This window comes from Strongylocentrotus purpuratus, unplaced genomic scaffold (genome assembly GCF_000002235.5).
Source record: "Strongylocentrotus purpuratus isolate Spur 01 unplaced genomic scaffold, Spur_5.0 spur5_scaffold_8, whole genome shotgun sequence".
Taxonomy (NCBI): Eukaryota; Metazoa; Echinodermata; class Echinoidea; order Camarodonta; family Strongylocentrotidae; genus Strongylocentrotus; species Strongylocentrotus purpuratus.
In genome coordinates this window covers 24900314-24917702 of record NW_022145614.1, presented here as the reverse complement: position 1 = coordinate 24917702, position 17389 = coordinate 24900314, and the positions used below count along the sequence as shown (strand labels likewise).

The 17389-nt window shown below is 37.8% G+C and overlaps 1 protein-coding gene across 1 annotated transcript; it reads left to right on the top strand.

Moving 5' to 3' along the window:
• Nucleotides 1-1653: 1653 nt before the first annotated feature.
• Nucleotides 1654-16782, top strand: LOC578526 (AFG3-like protein 2). Its single transcript, XM_011670662.2, has 16 exons — nt 1654-1902; nt 2838-2997; nt 3609-3907; nt 4754-4822; nt 5393-5517; nt 6377-6547; nt 7629-7731; nt 8267-8404; nt 9578-9731; nt 10562-10691; nt 11287-11384; nt 11797-11907; nt 12269-12384; nt 13552-13752; nt 14218-14412; nt 15084-16782. Exons 1-16 carry the CDS (start codon nt 1819-1821, stop codon nt 15306-15308), a joined length of 2379 nt encoding a protein of 792 aa, XP_011668964.2. The 5' UTR covers nt 1654-1818; the 3' UTR covers nt 15309-16782.
• The last annotated feature ends 607 nt before the right edge of the window (nt 16783-17389 follow it).

Here is a 17389-nt window from a genome sequence, read left to right as displayed (position 1 = left end):
TCTAACTACATAAATACCTATCATCATGTTTGGTTTTTGTTGTTGTTATTGTCATGTTGTTTGTAGAACGTTGAGAATCTTATAGAATACTAATGTTTGGATTGTCATTTGATAGTGTAACCTGATAATTAAGTTTGAAGATTATTTAAAGAAGTAATAACCAATCTTGCTGTCATTAAATTGTTGAGATTGTGTTTGAAGATTGGATTGGATAGGGGTGGAATCAATCTTAAATATCCCCTTTTCTACAATGATATTTTTGTTGTTTTATTACAAAGCCCTTCTTTGAAAAAAGCAAAAATTGAGTGATTTAAGCACACTTCGGCCCATCATGATTCTCTTCAGAAGATTGTGAAAAATCAAAAAATATTTTAAGGGAGGGGGGTTGTCAAATGGTTTTGGAATTAAGAAAAAATATGATTAAAACAAATTGAAGGGGGCCATTTTTTGCCTCTCTGGGCTGCCTTCAAATATCTCCTTACAGATGATGTAATGTTGTGTTAAGAGATACTTAAGGCCATTTATAAATTCATCGTATGTAAATTATGCACAGCTCTTTCATTGTAATCGTGTTTTTAATTTGTATGAATAAATATGATCGTCGTATCTGTTCTTCATAAAAATCATGGTGATTTTTCATCATTCTTATAATAAGTGCATACAGTAATTGATTTGGCAATTAGGGTTGAGATTTTGTGTTTGTAAATTCTCTGTCAAACCTGAAGACGCTGACATGGGCCGATGGTATAAGTGTAAATAGACTGAGAATAATATTTGAGTTTATATGAAAGTAATTTGCTCTGAAACACTTCCTTAGCAGGTTGCAAGAGGTTGTGTGCTACTACAAGGTATATAGATAGATTAAAAACATGTAGAGTGATAGGGTAACCATAGTAAGGGAGAGAAATTGACTCTTTTATAAAGAGATATTGAGAGAGAGAGAGAGAGAGAGAGAGAGAGAGAGAGAGAGAGAGAAAGAGATAGGGGAAGGGAGTGATTGAGGGTGTGAGAGAGAGAGAGGGGGGAAGGAAGGGATGGAGAGAGAGAGAGAGAGAGAGCTAGAGAAAAACTAGGGGGAATTGGCGATCAACATTTACATAATTTTCATGTCAACTTACTGTAGGCCTATACTATCTTTAAAACTTAAGAATTAAAATTAACAAAACTATATGTTCAAGCTGCAGTGACTTAGTTGTATATTCATTTTCACTTTGGCTTCTATGTCTTAAGTCCACTAAATAAAGGTGGAATATCAGATGGAATAACAAAAGATGAACAAGCAACACTAGATCCTAATGAATCTCTTTCTATAAATAACTTTTATTTCTACTGGGTACACCAGCAGGATTGTCATATATTCTACAGGACTATCATGATATATTAGAAGAATTGTGAAAAATGACGTCCAAGTTGACCTGAAAAGTGGTTAAAATACTTCAGGATCAAACATTAGAATGAATGAATGATCTTTAGAATAAAATAATAGTGATTAATCTCATATGCTCAGAGAAAATGAGATAAAGAAAGAGGAGGATAAAGTCTAAGATTGCAATTTTGTTTCCATTTACGCATGTACGCTTTCTTCCGGAGTTATTTTTTAAAAGATACCATAACACAAAAAGATTTCGTAATCCTTGTCATTTGTTACGAGTGTACTGCGGCCTTCTACTGCACGTAGATTTCAAATGTTACATATCATCCGAGTTGAACGACTGAGACCGACGATAAAGATGACATAAAACACTGTTCAAGTCACAAACAACGATCTGTGAGCTTGATTTTTAATATAAATTATTGGAGAGCCACTTTGACGTGATAATGGCGTACAATTGTATTCGCATGAAAGGGGCTGTGGAGCGAATTCTTAGCAGGAGGTTAGGACAGAGCGTTCGGGTAAATCAGGTGAGAAAATCGCACACTCAATTCAATCGCGATGTTGTGTTGTGTTGGTACAGCGTACAGTGAATATGAGAATGCTTTGTCATTTGTATTGCCTAACACCAACTACATTGAGGGGAGCCGTGATGAATGTTAAAGTGCCCTTGTTTCAGTCTCTCATGTCAGTCTTTCAGCTAGACCGAGAATAAGGATCCTCCGCATTAATAATGAGGGGAGCCAGATCGGGCTAACTCGACTCGAGGTCAAAGACAACTCGGCCCAGAGGCAGAGCTGCAAGAACAGTCGGTTTTGCAGGTTTAGGAAATTAATTAGGGTTAGGTTTAGGGTTAGGGTTAGAGTTAGGGTTAGGGTAAAACGACAAAAACTGACCGCTTTTGCAGCTGGGCCAAGTTAGCCCGGATTCAAACAAGGATATCCCCGTAAACGCGGGCAAATCGTGTCCTAAAAAATAAGGATCGTCCCCATTTTCGCGAACGATCATTAAAAGCGTTGGCAATTAATGCGTAAAATGTATTCCCAGATGATGCTCCATGATGCATTTCTCACTTACGCAGCACAGTGACTTTTACATTATGAACGATATATCCTCGGAAAGACTTACAAGTTACAACCTGTAAAAGTAGACGGTGAACTGGGCATATTTTATTAAAAAATCCTTTTTTTCGCATTGCCAGCTCATCGATCGAACCTAACACCGGCAGCGGGCTGAAGAAAAAAAAATGTCCTCAAAACTGTTTTTGAAAATATGTACCATTACAGGTATGTTTGTTGACCTTTGATGGTTCAGTTACTATGCAGCGGTAATACATTTCTTGATTGTTGTTGTAGAATGGTGGCAAAACTGGCAACCTTTTAATTTTCATGTCATTAGTGAGTGGAGGTATTGAATGTATTCCCAGTGGATTTTTTTCCTTCTTATTGTGTATTTACATTTGCAGATACATCTACACAGCACCAATGCAGACGTGACTACCTCGTGGAAGTTATCCAGTCTCATCACCAGACTGAGGTTAGCTGCCAAGCCTCCAAAAGGGTTTGAAAAGTTCTTCCCAGAAGGCAAGCAAGCTGCCAAGAAACCAAAAGTGGCCAAAGAAGCATGTGAGTATCACAGAGGTGCAGGGAAAAGTGAAATGTTGAATGCTGTACATTTAGCTGGCCAGAGACATCCAGATACTAGGTAGACAGGCAGTCAGAAAGATTGACAAAGAGACAGACAGAATTTTTTTTTTGTTATGTCCTAGATAGAAAGAAAGAGATACAGAAAAAAGAAATTGAGAGAGAGAAAGAAATGGAGGGAAAGAAAGAAAGAGAGAGAAAGAAAGATAGAGAAAGAAAGAAAGAAAGAAAGAAAGAAAGAAAGAAAGAGAAAGATAGAAAGAGAGAGATAGAAAGAGAGAGGAAGAGAAGAGGTAGGTGGAGAGAGGGAGAGAGTAAGAGAAAGGAACAGAGATTGAGAAGAAGAAAGTATTGAGACAGTCTGAATGGATCCACTGATCCTTTATTTATTTAGTAATCAAGCACTACATAGTGTACATTGTATGAACAATGTAAAGATATCAAGTATTGAACTCGCTATGGATGTGAAGTACGACATTGATTTTTTGCTCTACTACTAGAATCAAGCATAGCTGCTACATTTTGATGTAAAGTGAGTTAGAAGTCTCAATTCCCCCACATTTATGAATTCCTTTTCTAATCTTTCTCTTCAGCGGAGTCTTCCAAATCAGCACCAAAAAGGAGTAGCGGTAATGGCAAAAAAGAATCAGAGAGCAGCAAGAACTTTGGAGAGGACCTATGGAAGAGTCTGATGGCCCAGGGGAAGACGGGCGGGGGAGGAGGGGGTGCTGGAAGCAGACCCCCCATCGACGAGAAGAACAGGCAGCAGCTGATGTTCAGTATAGCCGTCACCATAGGGGGCGCCATTGCGGCTGGCTACGTCTTGATGGGCGGTTCAGCGGTGGAAATCACATACAAGGAGTTCCTGAATGAATTCTTAGCAGCAGGACAGGTACGGTGAAGCCAACAGCCCCTTCTTCTCTTCTTTGAACGATTGTCATAAATCCACATTTTAGAGCCATTGTCGCTTTATATTGCATTCACAGTAAAGACATCTGTTTCTTTTTCTGTTTCTGTAACCAGAAGAAATACATGTGCTTGTACAATCTTGGGTGGAATTTGTGATCCATAGCTCAAAATGGGTATAGTTGAGAAGTTTCAACTGGGCGTACTTGGAAAGCAGTTTTGTTAAACTGAATGTACCTACCCTCTATTTTAAATAAAACTTGAATGAATAAATATGTTTTTTCTTTCTCTATTGATGGATCACTTTGTTGTAAAACCAACACTCTTCTTGTTTATAAAATCATTAGTGATGTCTCTGATTTCTACTTCAAGGAGTGTTAAAAGTATTCTTTCGAGTTTTTTTTTTAACCAGCAAATCGTAATTCTTTAAAAAGTCTTGATAGATCATTGAACATCTATGGTAAAACAGAGCTGTACATTTCTATCAATGATTTTTTTATATAGGTCATTGTCTATCATGTATTCCTTCTGTTGCTCTCTTAGCATTTAAACAAAATTTCTACAGAGCTATATTTCTGTAGAGGTGTTGTGTCCAGTGTCCTTTGGCAAGACATTAATCTACATTTGACACTTGACCCAGGTGAGATAAATGGGTACCTGGCAGGAATAAGTCCCTTGAAATGCCCAAGCGCTGTAATGGCAGCGTGCTAAAGCCAAGGTAATAACTAATAATATTGGAGTGCCAGGAGTAGCAATGTGCCAGACATGAGCACTATACAAGACTTCACTATTATTTTTATCATTACATCTTTCTTATCTCTTATCATTTCAGGTTGAAAGAGTAGAAGTTGTCAACAAGAAGTTTGTCAGAGTGTGGCTGAAAGCTAGTCACTCTAAAGGGGTATGTATATACAAGTAGGATTCTCTGTTGAGGTTTTTTTCATTGTGAAATGAAGCAATAGAATGTTTTCCCAGATATGATATTTCATATTAGCAGTTACATAGAATCAATGCTGTATGCTAACCCAATAACTTATTTTTTTAATGGACTTTTTCCAACAAAACTTTTGTCCTTGATAAAGGAAAGAAAATGATGTGTTCGGGAAGGGGGCTTTTGAGGCATATAGGGCTTGCCTGTTATTTCAATATCTCTGGGAGAAAAAAAATCTTCTTTAATACCCCATGTGTATTGAATTTTGTTGACACTTGCTTTAAAGCCCAACTGTACTACTTGTAGCTACTTGCTCCCTCTATATAGAAAACAATGCTTAAGCGGTGCCCGTTGGTCCCCCATGGTCCTCTATTTCTTATGTTAATTGAGAGCTGAGTTGATGAGATAGCCGCCTGTCAGTGACCAGGCTGGGTGGTCTAATCCCTCCTGGCCAAACTAGTACAGCCGGCCATTAAAAGAAAACGAGGAAGATGCGTTTCAAGGTTTCTCATGCCTCTCTCTTTTCTTTTTATGTCACAGAGGTACGTCTGGTTCAATATTGGCAGTGTGGATACCTTTGAGAGGAATCTAGAGCAGGCACAGGGCAACCTGGGTATGGAACCTCAGAACTATCTCTCCGTTGTCTACAGTTCAGAGAGTGATGGGTGAGTAATAATTCTTTGATTAAAGAAATGGATGAGTGAAAGCAAAAAGAATCAAAAGTGTGACTGGGTTTATGTTTAAACATGCAGGAGGTGTTTCTCAAAGATCCTAAATTGAACTTATCTCTAAGTTGGACTTAACAATTATGGAAAGCCATTAGCATCTTTAGAAATATATTGTTATATTTGTTTTAAAGGCATAAAATGTTGATTCAAATCATTCATGGTTTATATTATCATGGGAGATTTCATGTTCTTAATGTGGAATTTATGAAAAGTTCAATAAGTCTAAAATACTTAAATTTTTGCTTTTGAATATATTTTATTTTAATGCTACAAAGGGCTCTCCATAATTATTAAGTCCAACTTAGAGTTAAGTTTGACTTAGAATCTTTGTGAAACACCCCCTGGTCTACTATCCAATAGTTCAAATTTGAAAATTATCTCCCCCAAATTGAATCCATGTATAGACTGACTCTTCATTTGTACACAGTTAGATTTTAAGCTGCTACTCAAGAAAATCAGGACCCGTAACCGTTGCACAAAACTTAGCATTGATGGTAACTTTGCCATCAATGTTAACTACCATGGAAACCTTGATTTTGATTGGCTGTTGAGCCCTGTTACCATGGTAGTTGCCATTGTTGGCAAAGTTACCATCAATGATAATTTTGCAATGGGGCCTACAGCAAATTTTTTTGTAATTAGTCTAATAAGTAGTGCCTTAGGTGACAGAATCCCACTTTAATATAAGAACAACATACCATTATAACCTGACCCGTGTACTACAAAGGTGTTATCCCTATATTAGAATGATGTATTTTGAAATGATGAAATCATATTTTTTCTTCTTGTTTTCTAGGTCATTCTTGATGAGTCTGATTCCCACAGCCCTCATGATCGGCTTCTTCCTGTACCTCTTCCGTAACAACCCTGCCACAGGAGGCCGGGCTGGTAAGGGCAAGGGCGGCATCTTTGGGTTTGGCGAGTCAACGGCCAAGATCCTCAAGGAAGATGTAGGAGTCAGGTTTAAGTGAGTCACTGTGGTTTGGTCATCCTTTACCGGGAGTTGGGGGTTGGGAGGGTAAGGGAAGAATATTTGGTTTTGGTGAGTTTCCTGCCTAGATCATGAAAGGACACATACCTGTAGGAGTGAGGTTTAAATAAATTGGTTTTGTTTGGTCATTCTCTCACCACTAGAGGGTGGGATCTTTGGGTTTGATGAGTCGACAGCCAAGATCCTATAAGAAAATAGATCACAAGGTCCGCGGTTCAAATCCCACTGCGGCACTAATGTCCTTTGGCAAGACATTGATCTACATTTGCCACTCTCCACCCAGGTGTTAAATGGGTACCCGGTAGGATGCGCGAAAGTTAATGTGGTTAGATGAGAAAGTGTGCGCTTGTAAAATTGAGGCTTGGCTGAAATGCTCCCCAGGGAGTGGAGAATGTGCATTCATTGTGTGCGGGTAAGCCTGAATCCGATAACCGGGGTAATAATATATCTGTAAAGCGCTTTGAGAGGGCGTGCGGCCCTGAAATGTGCTACATAAGAACAAACTATTATTGTTATATTGGAGTAAGGTTCAAGTAATTTGGTTACCTGATATGTTTGGTCATTCTCTTATTACTAGAGGGTGGGATGTTAGTGGTAAGGATGGCATCTTTGGGTTTGGGAAGTTCACAGATAAGGCATGAGAGAATCATTTTATTGTTGATACTGTCAAAAGAGTAAGTGATTTTTGGGAGAGGACTTGTGGCTTCAAGTCCTCTTCAAGGGTGTTGGTGATGTGGGATATATGTGTGTCTCAAGAATACTGGCTTATTGATTTTGGTTTTGAATTAAAATGTATTGTAGATAATGCTCTCACTGTAAAAGCCTGAGAGTGACAGCGAGACATTTCCTTAATCACGGCTGTTAAGTTTGTGTTCATTTAATTGATAAGGATGACAGAACAAATGTTTGCTTGTAGATATAAAGACAGGAGATATTTAGCCATAAATCCTATCTGAGGGGCCAAACCATGAACCTTGAACTTTGAACTTGCTAATATGCTGAAATGTATCAGTGATATGTAATTGGATCTATTCTTTATTTATTTTCAATCCATCAGGGATGTTGCTGGATGTGAGGAGGCCAAACTGGAAATCATGGAGTTTGTCAACTTCCTCAAGAATCCTCAGAAATATGCAGACCTTGGGGCCAAGATCCCAAAGGTAAGGTGTGATAACTTTATTCAACATAGTGAGAGGCCTATCAGGTTCATAGTGTTTGTTGTGTATGTCTAGGGTAATCTAAAACATATAACTTTGATTGTATTATTTTGGATAATTCATAAGTCTTAATATCTGATCGTAACTGCAAAAGGAATGGATTATCTTTAGCCATAACTGCAGGATTGTGCTGTTCTTGCCATTCAGTGCCGAAACCATTGATATTTAATACTGTCTTTGAGAGCCTTGTCTTTTGTCTCAGATATATAAAAAGTACATTTCAGATTAAATCCATAGACTGCCTTTTGAAAAACCATTCAACAAGATGGAGCCTTGGGATGGTCTTCACAAAACTTGTATTGATTAACTACTGTAGGGGGGTACAGAAATTTTAGTAAATGTCACCAAGCGAATCTGAGTGATCTCCTGTATTAAGTGTATAATTTGAAGTAATATTGGTGGACAGAAAAGTAGAGATGAGCACATTTAGACCAGTTTTCGATTTTCACCCATGTTTTATTAATTTTTGTTATCTTAGGGTGCTATCTTATCTGGACCACCAGGAACTGGTAAGACTCTGCTGGCCAAGGCTACAGCAGGTGAAGCTAATGTGCCTTTCATCACAGTCAACGGCTCAGAGTTCCTGGAGATGTTCGTTGGTGTTGGTCCCTCAAGGGTAAGAAAAAGAGATCTACTGCTTTCTCATAGACCAGTTCTGGTCATGCGACTGCATTGTGAAAGAAACGTTGTGGAATCGATCAGAAAAGGTTGATCATCTAGCATATAACTATTGATGTGTACTGCAAGGTTCTGGAATCATCAAAATGATAAGAAATTTGGCCCAGTCTTGGTAAAGCTACAAGCACTGTACACAGAAAGATGTAAATGGGACTACGCAATATCTATCCACTCCGGATAGATATAATAATTTACCAAATATATCAATTAGTAGGCGGTTTCACGGCAAAATTTGTATCATCACGTATTAGTCAAAACATATTCTTTCACATGATTGGTAATAAGAGCTTCCATTTCATTTTTTGAGAGGGGGGCGTTTCCAAAACTGGTCCATACCTTTAACCTCAGCATACATCTTTATATAGCTGTTGTCCTATTTAACATTGCGGGTGGATTAGAGTGTAGGGATTGTTGGACACAGCCGAAACATTTTTGTGTACCATTAGCCATTGGTGCATAGGGTGTAGCAAATGTGAATATCATCACCAGGGGCGTACGCAGGGGGGGTGTTTTGGGGGTTCAAACCCCCCCCCTTTGGTATTTTAATGTATGTAAACCCCCCTAAAAAAACCTAAAACCCCCCCCCCCCCCCTTTGGTTTTTTTTTTTTTTTTTTTTTTTTATTTAAAAAAAAAAAAAAAAATTATACCCACGGCTAACCTAAATAAGGTGACCTTACCCCCCCCACTGAGCGACTTTTCTGCCGGCTGAGTCGTTGCGATTTTTTTTGGCCTCCAAAAAAAAAAAAAAAAAAGTGTCCGCTTACCCCACCCCCCCACTGAGCGACTTTTCGGCCGGCGCGATTTTCAAATTTTCGGGAGCAAAATATTTTAAAACCCCCCCCTTGAAAAAATCCTGCGTACGCCCCTGATCATCACAGTCAGTAGCTCGGAGTTTTTGGAGATGTTTGTAGGCATTGGTCCCCCAAAGTAAGTGACTTGATATTTCCTTTTTTCATTAATCGGGAGAGGGATTAAGAATTTTGATGGGAGAATTTTGCAACTCGATCTCCCTTCCAAATATAACTATGATCTACAATGTTTTTTTGAATGGCATTCTGATTACTTCGAACTGAAAATGTATTCATTACGGTATCCCTTTTTTTCTTCAAGGTGAGGGACATGTTTGCAATGGCAAGGAAAAATGCTCCCTGTATTCTTTTTATGGATGAGATCGATGCTGTGGGAAGGAAAAGAGGAAAGAGTAACTTTGGAGGGCAAAGTGAGCAGGAAAACACACTCAATCAGCTGCTAGTAGAAATGGATGGTGAGTGAAAAGAAGGAATAAGATGATGGATAGATAGATAGATGTGTAAATGAAAAAAGAGAGGAAGGAGTAATTTTGGAGGGCAAAGTGAACAGGAAAACACACTCAATCAGCTGCTAGTAGAAATGGATGGTGAGTGAAAAGAAGGAATAAAATGATAGATAGATAGATAGATAGATGTGTAAATGAAAAGAAGAGAGGAAGGAGTAATTTTGGAGGGCAAAGTGAACAGGAAAACACACTCAATCAGCTGCTAGTAGAAATGGATGGTGAGTGAAAAGAAGGAATACGATGATAGATAGATAGATAGATGTGTAAATGAAAAGAAGAGAGGAAGGAGTAACTTTGGAGGGCAAAGTGAACAGGAGAACACACTCAATCAGCTGCTAGTAGAAGGAATAACATTAATGGATGGATAGATTGGATTCATTTTAGATTTGTATGAATTTAACATACGTATAGAGAGAAGAGAAAACAAGAAGAACTTTGTTTGTGATACCTTCCATTTAAATTGTAAGACATTATATTATCTGTTGTAACAAAGCATTAAAACCCTGTGAAAGTGTATTACAATTTTGTATAACCTGAAGTATTGGATCTGGAATCCCCATAATTCTACAGTCATAATTTGTTATAGTAATTTATTTTACATTTGCCGGAATACCTTAGAAATATAGAAACATATGGAAAGTTTAGAAGTAATTTGAAAACATATTTATTTAGCACTTTGTAAAATCTCACAATTATGAACCCAGTGCACAATTCCATGGTTGTGTTATGAGCTATACAAAAACGTTTAACTATTATTGTTATTATTATTCTCCTCTCAGGTTTCAACACCACCACCAATGTTGTAGTCTTAGCAGGTACAAACCGTCCAGACATCCTAGACCCTGCCCTCATGAGACCTGGTAGATTTGATCGACAGATCTACATCGGTGCACCGGACATCAAGGGCAGGTATGTAGTATGATGGGTGTCCGTCTGACACTCAACAAGCAATAATGCCGCCTCTTATGCCTTTAGATTTAACAAAAAATATTCATCAAATAGCACTAACCGGCATGAATATTTGTCTTCAATAATATTAAGAAATAATACAGAAACTATTAAATTCGGTCTCGATAAGCTCGAAACAAGAAGAAGAGAGAGGGAGGGAGGGAGTGGCATCACGGCGTGAAAATCCTCGTAAGATTGAAATGCTGACTTTAATAAGTGATGATGATGAATGCATTCATAATGTTGCCATTATTTTACCTTCTGAGAACAAAGACTTTATCTTGAATGTTTCATTGCTCTCTGTTCATGAAACTAAGCATTTTTTTTACAGTGTCTCATTTATTCATGTTTATGTCATTATTTTTTTCGCTTAGGGTAACAGGATCTTGATTATTTCACCCCTTTTGTATTCACGCAGCTTAATAGTACTTCTAAATTATGTGTATTCATGTTATCACTTTATCTATATTATATCGATTATATCGACTATTGCCATTTTTTTATTCTTTGAGATTAAAGACTGGATTGTGAATTTTTTTTTTGCTATCTTCTCTAGGGCATCCATCTTCAAGGTTCACTTGAAGCCCTTGAAGACAGAGGTAAACATGGATGAGATGTCTAGGAAACTAGCTGCTCTCACTCCAGGTTTTACAGGTAGGTTGATACAAACTGCAAACATATATACTTAGAGGTCTGGTAATCGAGTGGTTTAAGCACTTGACTTTAAATGCAAAGGTCATGGGTTCGATCTTTGGCAAGGCATCTATCTACATTTGGGGTAATGAGCACACTATTTCTTTTCCTCCTAATTCGTGAGGAAATATTTAGCGGTGACTCAACCAGTCAGCAAATAGGCAGGGGGGGGGGGGGTAGTGTATACAAAATCGTTGTTCCTGGTGGTCATTTGATGTGATGTCCCCCTAGGAAAAATCGTGGGGGGAACGTGTCCCCCCCCCCCCCTCTTTCCTCCTCGATATTGATGCCCTTGCGTATGAATGGAAATGGTAAAGAAATCTTATTATGAAGAATTTAACTGACCCCTTCCTTTTTCTCCACTTTTGTCCAGGTGCTGACATAGCAAATGTGTGCAATGAAGCTGCTTTGATAGCTGCTAGACATGGTTTCAATCAGATTGAAAACTCTCACTTTGAAGCTGCCATTGAAAGAGTCGTAGCAGGTGAGTACGTACATATCTAAGGATTACTCATGAAGTGTAATGGCATCGAGAACTTGTGTCTTCAACTCTGAATCGCTACACAGAAATGTTTTGAAAGCAATTGTTATCAGAGCATAATGTTGTACATGAATCATCATCACTGATGTAGAAGTGTCGTGGTCTAGGAGATACGTCACCGGACTGTGGATCACATGGTTCACAGACTTTATTATTTGGCTTTATTTTTTATTTGGTTTGTCAACTTAGCAACCTAGACAAATTGCTAACCTTTGTTTCTTTTTAATCATTGTTTATTGCAGATTGCATTTCAATTGTTTGTGATTCTTTATGTTTCATTTATATTGTTCTTGCCTTTTGTTAGGTCTTGAAAAGAAGACACAAGTGTTACAACCAGAAGAAAAGAAGACTGTAGCGTACCATGAGGCAGGCCATGCTGTAGCAGGCTGGTTCTTGGAGCATGCTGACCCTCTGCTCAAGGTAAGCCATTTCATTCTTCTTTTTAATTGTTTAATTTAATTTAATCACTTGTCCTCTTCAATGTACTATTCAGCATTTCCTTCATACCAAAGAAAATTAATGATTTATTTGAAGCACCTAATTTGGATGGGGTATATGACAACAGTAAGGCAAGCATTGAATAATAAATTCAAAACAACATTTGATTAATAAAATTGAAGTCTTAATAGTGCGGTATGGTATGTAATCCCGTAGGATTTTTGTGCCAAGGTTGATTTCTTTTTGCTGTTTTGGCTTCAAAAGGGTCCCAATTGGCCAAAAATGATGGGGTTCAAATTTTCAGACCCCTCCTTAATTCCTGGGGGGTCCCTATTGGGCGCCAAAATGGCTTATATAACGTGCAATAGGGAAATTTGGTGTCTTCAGGAAAATTTTAACCCCATCAACTTTGGCACACTGTACCACACTATAAGGGCAACCTTTTGGATATCAAAACATGTTTTGAAGGGAAAACGTTTGCACGTTTTAGCTTTTACAGTGTCAATGAACTTGACCTGGTTTCAGAGAGTAGTAGGTCACTTTCAGCATGTAAGGTACGTTTGATTGACAGATTGAAGATTATATGTATATTACACAGGACATGCTTCTGTGAAATTTACACAAGCAGAATGTGCAAACAATGGCAGGCTTGTAGATTTCAGAAAAGGGGAAATGTACTAGAAATAACTTGAGTGTTGATGTCTGGTCTGAATTCTATAAACAAGGAGGAATGTAATTAACTACCAGTCAATCGGTGTGATGGCTATTGCCATTTTTGATGAAACAGATTATAAAGTTAAAAAGTAATTTCATATCTTTTTCCCTTCGTGTCTTTCTTTATCTTCCTCTTTTTCTTCTTCTCTTCTTCTTCTCCTTCTTCTTCTCCTTCTTCATCTTCTTTCTCTTTTTCTTCCTCTTTGTCCCCATCCTCCTCCTCCTTTGATTTTCAAAGATAGATGTTGAGTTGAAATAATATACAGTTCTTGAAAATAAGCTCTTTTTTTGGGGGGGGGGGGGAGAATATTGCTATCAAATAACCACAAAGCGATTTTAAATAACTAATTTGTGTAGTTGTGCAGTTGCCCTTCCGTTCAAATATGTATTTGCTTCTTGATCAATTTTATCTGACATCTTTACACCTACATGTAGGTTTCAATCATCCCACGAGGAAAAGGTCTTGGCTACGCCCAGTACTTGCCTAAGGAACACTTTCTATTCACCCAGGAGCAGATGCTACACAGGATGTGCATGACGCTAGGGGGACGTGCATCGGAGCAGATCTTCTTCGACAAGGTCACGTCGGGTGCTCAGGATGACCTCAAGAAGGTCACGCAGATGGCATATGCACAGGTAAGTAGGCTTGGCTTGGCTACAGGCTTGCAATGGGGTAGAAGAAATCTCCTTATAGCTGAGTGTCATATTTACATAGCTGTCAGCCATTTCTATTTTTGGTCTTCAAGCTAATGTTTTGAACCCTAGATTCCTATTTTTTGAAATATTCTGTGTGAAAAGTATATGAAATTTACAGTATTGCTAGTTTTGCCTTGAAAGATTCCTATTTTTTGCTATGAAAGGTTGGTAGGTATGCATTTAGTGGGCTTTACTTGTTCTATGCGTGCTATGACCAATAGAACAGATTTTTAAAAATTAATTTACAAATACCTCTGCATTTATTTATTGGTTTGAGTAGTGGTCTTGGTATAGAGGGGGGGGGGGGGTTGATTTGAAATAAAGTTAATATGCTAATGCTTTTGTTTTTAGGGCTGTGATTATCATTTTAGGACTTGAACATCTTTTTCTTTTCCCATTCTGTAGGTGGTTCAGTTTGGCATGAGTGATAAGGTAGGCAACGTCTCCTTCGACATGCCACAGCAGGGTGAGATGGTCCTAGAGAAGCCCTACAGTGAACAGACCGCTCAGATGATCGATGAAGAAGTCAGGTCCATGATCAAATCTGCTTATGATTCAACCTTGGATCTCCTAAAGAAGAACAAGGATAATGTAGAGATGGTAGGTCCAGTTAATTTTGATTTTGATTTTTTCTTTTTTCTTTTTTCTTTTCGTTAAAAAGAAAGTCTTTTTTTTCCTTTTCTTTTCACAGATAAACTTTGATTATTCTAAGCTGGATTTATTCTATTTAGTTTTATAGTAAAATATTCAGGTATAGAATAAAGATCAGTATCATAAATGATTAAAGTTATAATTGTAAATTTGTTTACATAATATGTTTGAATATATTAATTATGAAGAACCATTGACATTTAGTGTGAAACCTTACAATATAATAATGTATTATTACATGTAAAGATTAAGATCAGCTAACATAAAGGGATTGTTGAAATATTCCAATTAACGAAGCAAGAATGATAAAATATCAGATGTTACCTATGAAAGATCATTCGTGAATGTGTGGTCATAAAGTTAGAGGCACAGGGAGTGAATAATGTATGCGTTATTTGATTTGATTCTTCAATTCATTAGCAGTATCGTGAAACAGTATGGATAAGAACAGAGGTTGTAGTGAATATTGTTGTTTAAATTTGTTTTTACAGGGTATAATTTTGTCTGGGTTCCTCAGAGAGTTTGTCAAATCAGAACACATTGTATTAGATAAATCATGAGGTAGATAATTGCTAGGTTGACCTTTGACTTTTAACCTTTGACCTCTCTTCATGACCTAGGTTGCACAGAGGCTATTGGAGCGGGAGGTCCTCAACAAGGACGACATGGTGGAACTCTTGGGCAAACGGCCCTTCGCAGAGAGGACCACGTATGAAGACTTTGTAGAGGGAACAGGGAGCTTTGAGGAGGACACCAGCCTTCCCAAGGGGCTTGAGGGATGGAATGAGGAGAGCGAGAAGAAAAAAGGACTCAAGGACGATAAGAACTTGGACGTGAATGCATAGTATTTTCCCCAAAAGCGGTGGCCATCTTTGAATGCCTGGTCCACCATAGACTATATATAAGTGCACCTGAGACCAAGTGAGAAAAGTGTTATTGCACAGAGATGAAGCGTGAAGCAGAAATGGGGTGAATGGATGAAGGCAGGCGTCGAATCTGTATATCAGCAACATTCGAGTGCATCGAATGAAGCCCTCATACTTGGACCTGTAGACTTGGTAACCCATAAACCACCGATTTTAATGGGTTCCGTTATCGGATCCAGAAGAAGAAAAATCGGGTCTGCAAGAATTGGGTCATCACAATAAGTAGTTCTTCCTTCGTTTTTTCAGGAAAAAATATCATGGGTAATTTCCGCAACCTTCGGTTATAATTTTTCTAGATTCGTCTAAGTGTCTTTATGCTTAAATAATTGAAAAAAACTTCCTCCTTCAGGAATCCGCCCCTGGCCGTGACCAAGGTTCCTGTTTCATTTTTGTATATAACGCAGATCGAACTATTGGAGCAGTGAGATTAGAAAAATATCAGAATTTACATGATTAAAAAAAAACCCCACACACATCTCTGCTAGCAAGTGAAATTGACTGGCAACTTTAACAACAGTCCAAGAGCCAGAAAAATGGAGATTCAAAACCCAAGTCAGATCATTAGTGCCTTTAATTAAGGCAGTAATATTTGAAAACCTAGTCCCTTGGGAAGTACTTCTAGCTGTAGGTCCCCTAGTGTCTCGTATACATGTTCTTTGCTTTTGTGACCTGGTAGAATTACAACCCACCCCATTACACCTATATTTACACCTAAAAAATTTGCAAATAGTAGTGCTTCAATGTCATCTTGAGAACACTTTTTCCTTCATGAAGAAACTTGAATATTCTTCTCGATGTCGTATCTCTACTGTTGGATGACGGTTGCTTATTTAATGACTTGTTGCAATGTCCCTTAAATCGGCAAAGAATTGGATTACTCATATGAATGCCTTCAAAGCTTATTGCCCGAGAATGTTCTGTGATGTGTCATGGCTGAATTAAAGTTTTCAGAATGGACACAGAATTTTAAATTCATTCCACATTTCTTTAGATGGACATATGTCATGTTGGAACAAAATCTTCTTGCTTTTCAGTTGTCACAAAATTGTATTGTACTACGGTACTTCCTTTTCTTATAGATTAAAAACCACTTTTTATGGTGGAATTCAAAGCTTTTGATTAAAAAAAATAATCAAAATGGTTTCGTCCATCAATGGAGTTGATAGAAGGTGAAATGTGTATTCATGCGCAGATAAAATCTCCAACATGAAAATCTACTGTAAAGCTAATATTTTTGTCACAATACATCACATGCTCATTGCAAAATGATATTTTCATGTGTCATTCAAGTGCCGATGGACATACATGATTAATTTGATATGGATATATGTAATTATGTATTGGAACATTGTTGAGAAAGTGGTAATAAAGAGATGAATTGAATATGTTTAAACTTTGGTGTTTAAATAATATTTATTTGTGTTAATGTAGAATTACTTCTCGCCCTTACCCATTGTGACCAGCTTTTACATTGTTGGTGTTATGATTCACAATGTATTCAGCTTTGTGTGTGTGTTTGTAATATATAGTATAAAATGTATTTCATGATCAATTCTGCATTGCACTGAATGTAGCCCCCCCCCCCTCCCTCTCCCCCCTCACCCGAAGAAAAGTAGAGTTTTGTATGACTGGATTGTCTTAAAAGAAGATAAGGAGTGGAAAGAAAGAAACAGTATAGAAATCAGCAACGGTACCCTGTTCCATAAAACTTGTTATCAGTAACAAGATATGACAGTTGCTATAAGCTACTGAAATCCTTGAATTTGATTGGCTGAGAGCATATTTGTCATAGAATTTTGGCACTTGTTATCGACAAGAAGTTTGATGAAACAGGCCCCAGATTCAGCATGCTAAAAGATAAAAGTGAGGGATATATATTGGTACCAGCTTGAAGTGAACAATAAAGTGGTAACGGAACTACCGCCTAGAAAGAAGAGAAGCGAGCAAAATCCATACTCGGAGGACCCAAGGGTAAAAGAAGCAAGAGAGGAAATCAACCT

Excerpts from the sequence above, each read along its gene's own strand:
- LOC578526 (XM_011670662.2), top strand. The coding sequence starts at position 1,819 with ATGGCGTACAATTGTATTCGCATGAAAGGGGCTGTGGAGCGAATTCTT. Across the intron at positions 10,692-11,286 it reads GCACCGGACATCAAGGGCAG|GGCATCCATCTTCAAGGTTC; the intron begins GTATGTAGTATG and ends TATCTTCTCTAG. Across the intron at positions 11,385-11,796 it reads TCTCACTCCAGGTTTTACAG|GTGCTGACATAGCAAATGTG; the intron begins GTAGGTTGATAC and ends ACTTTTGTCCAG.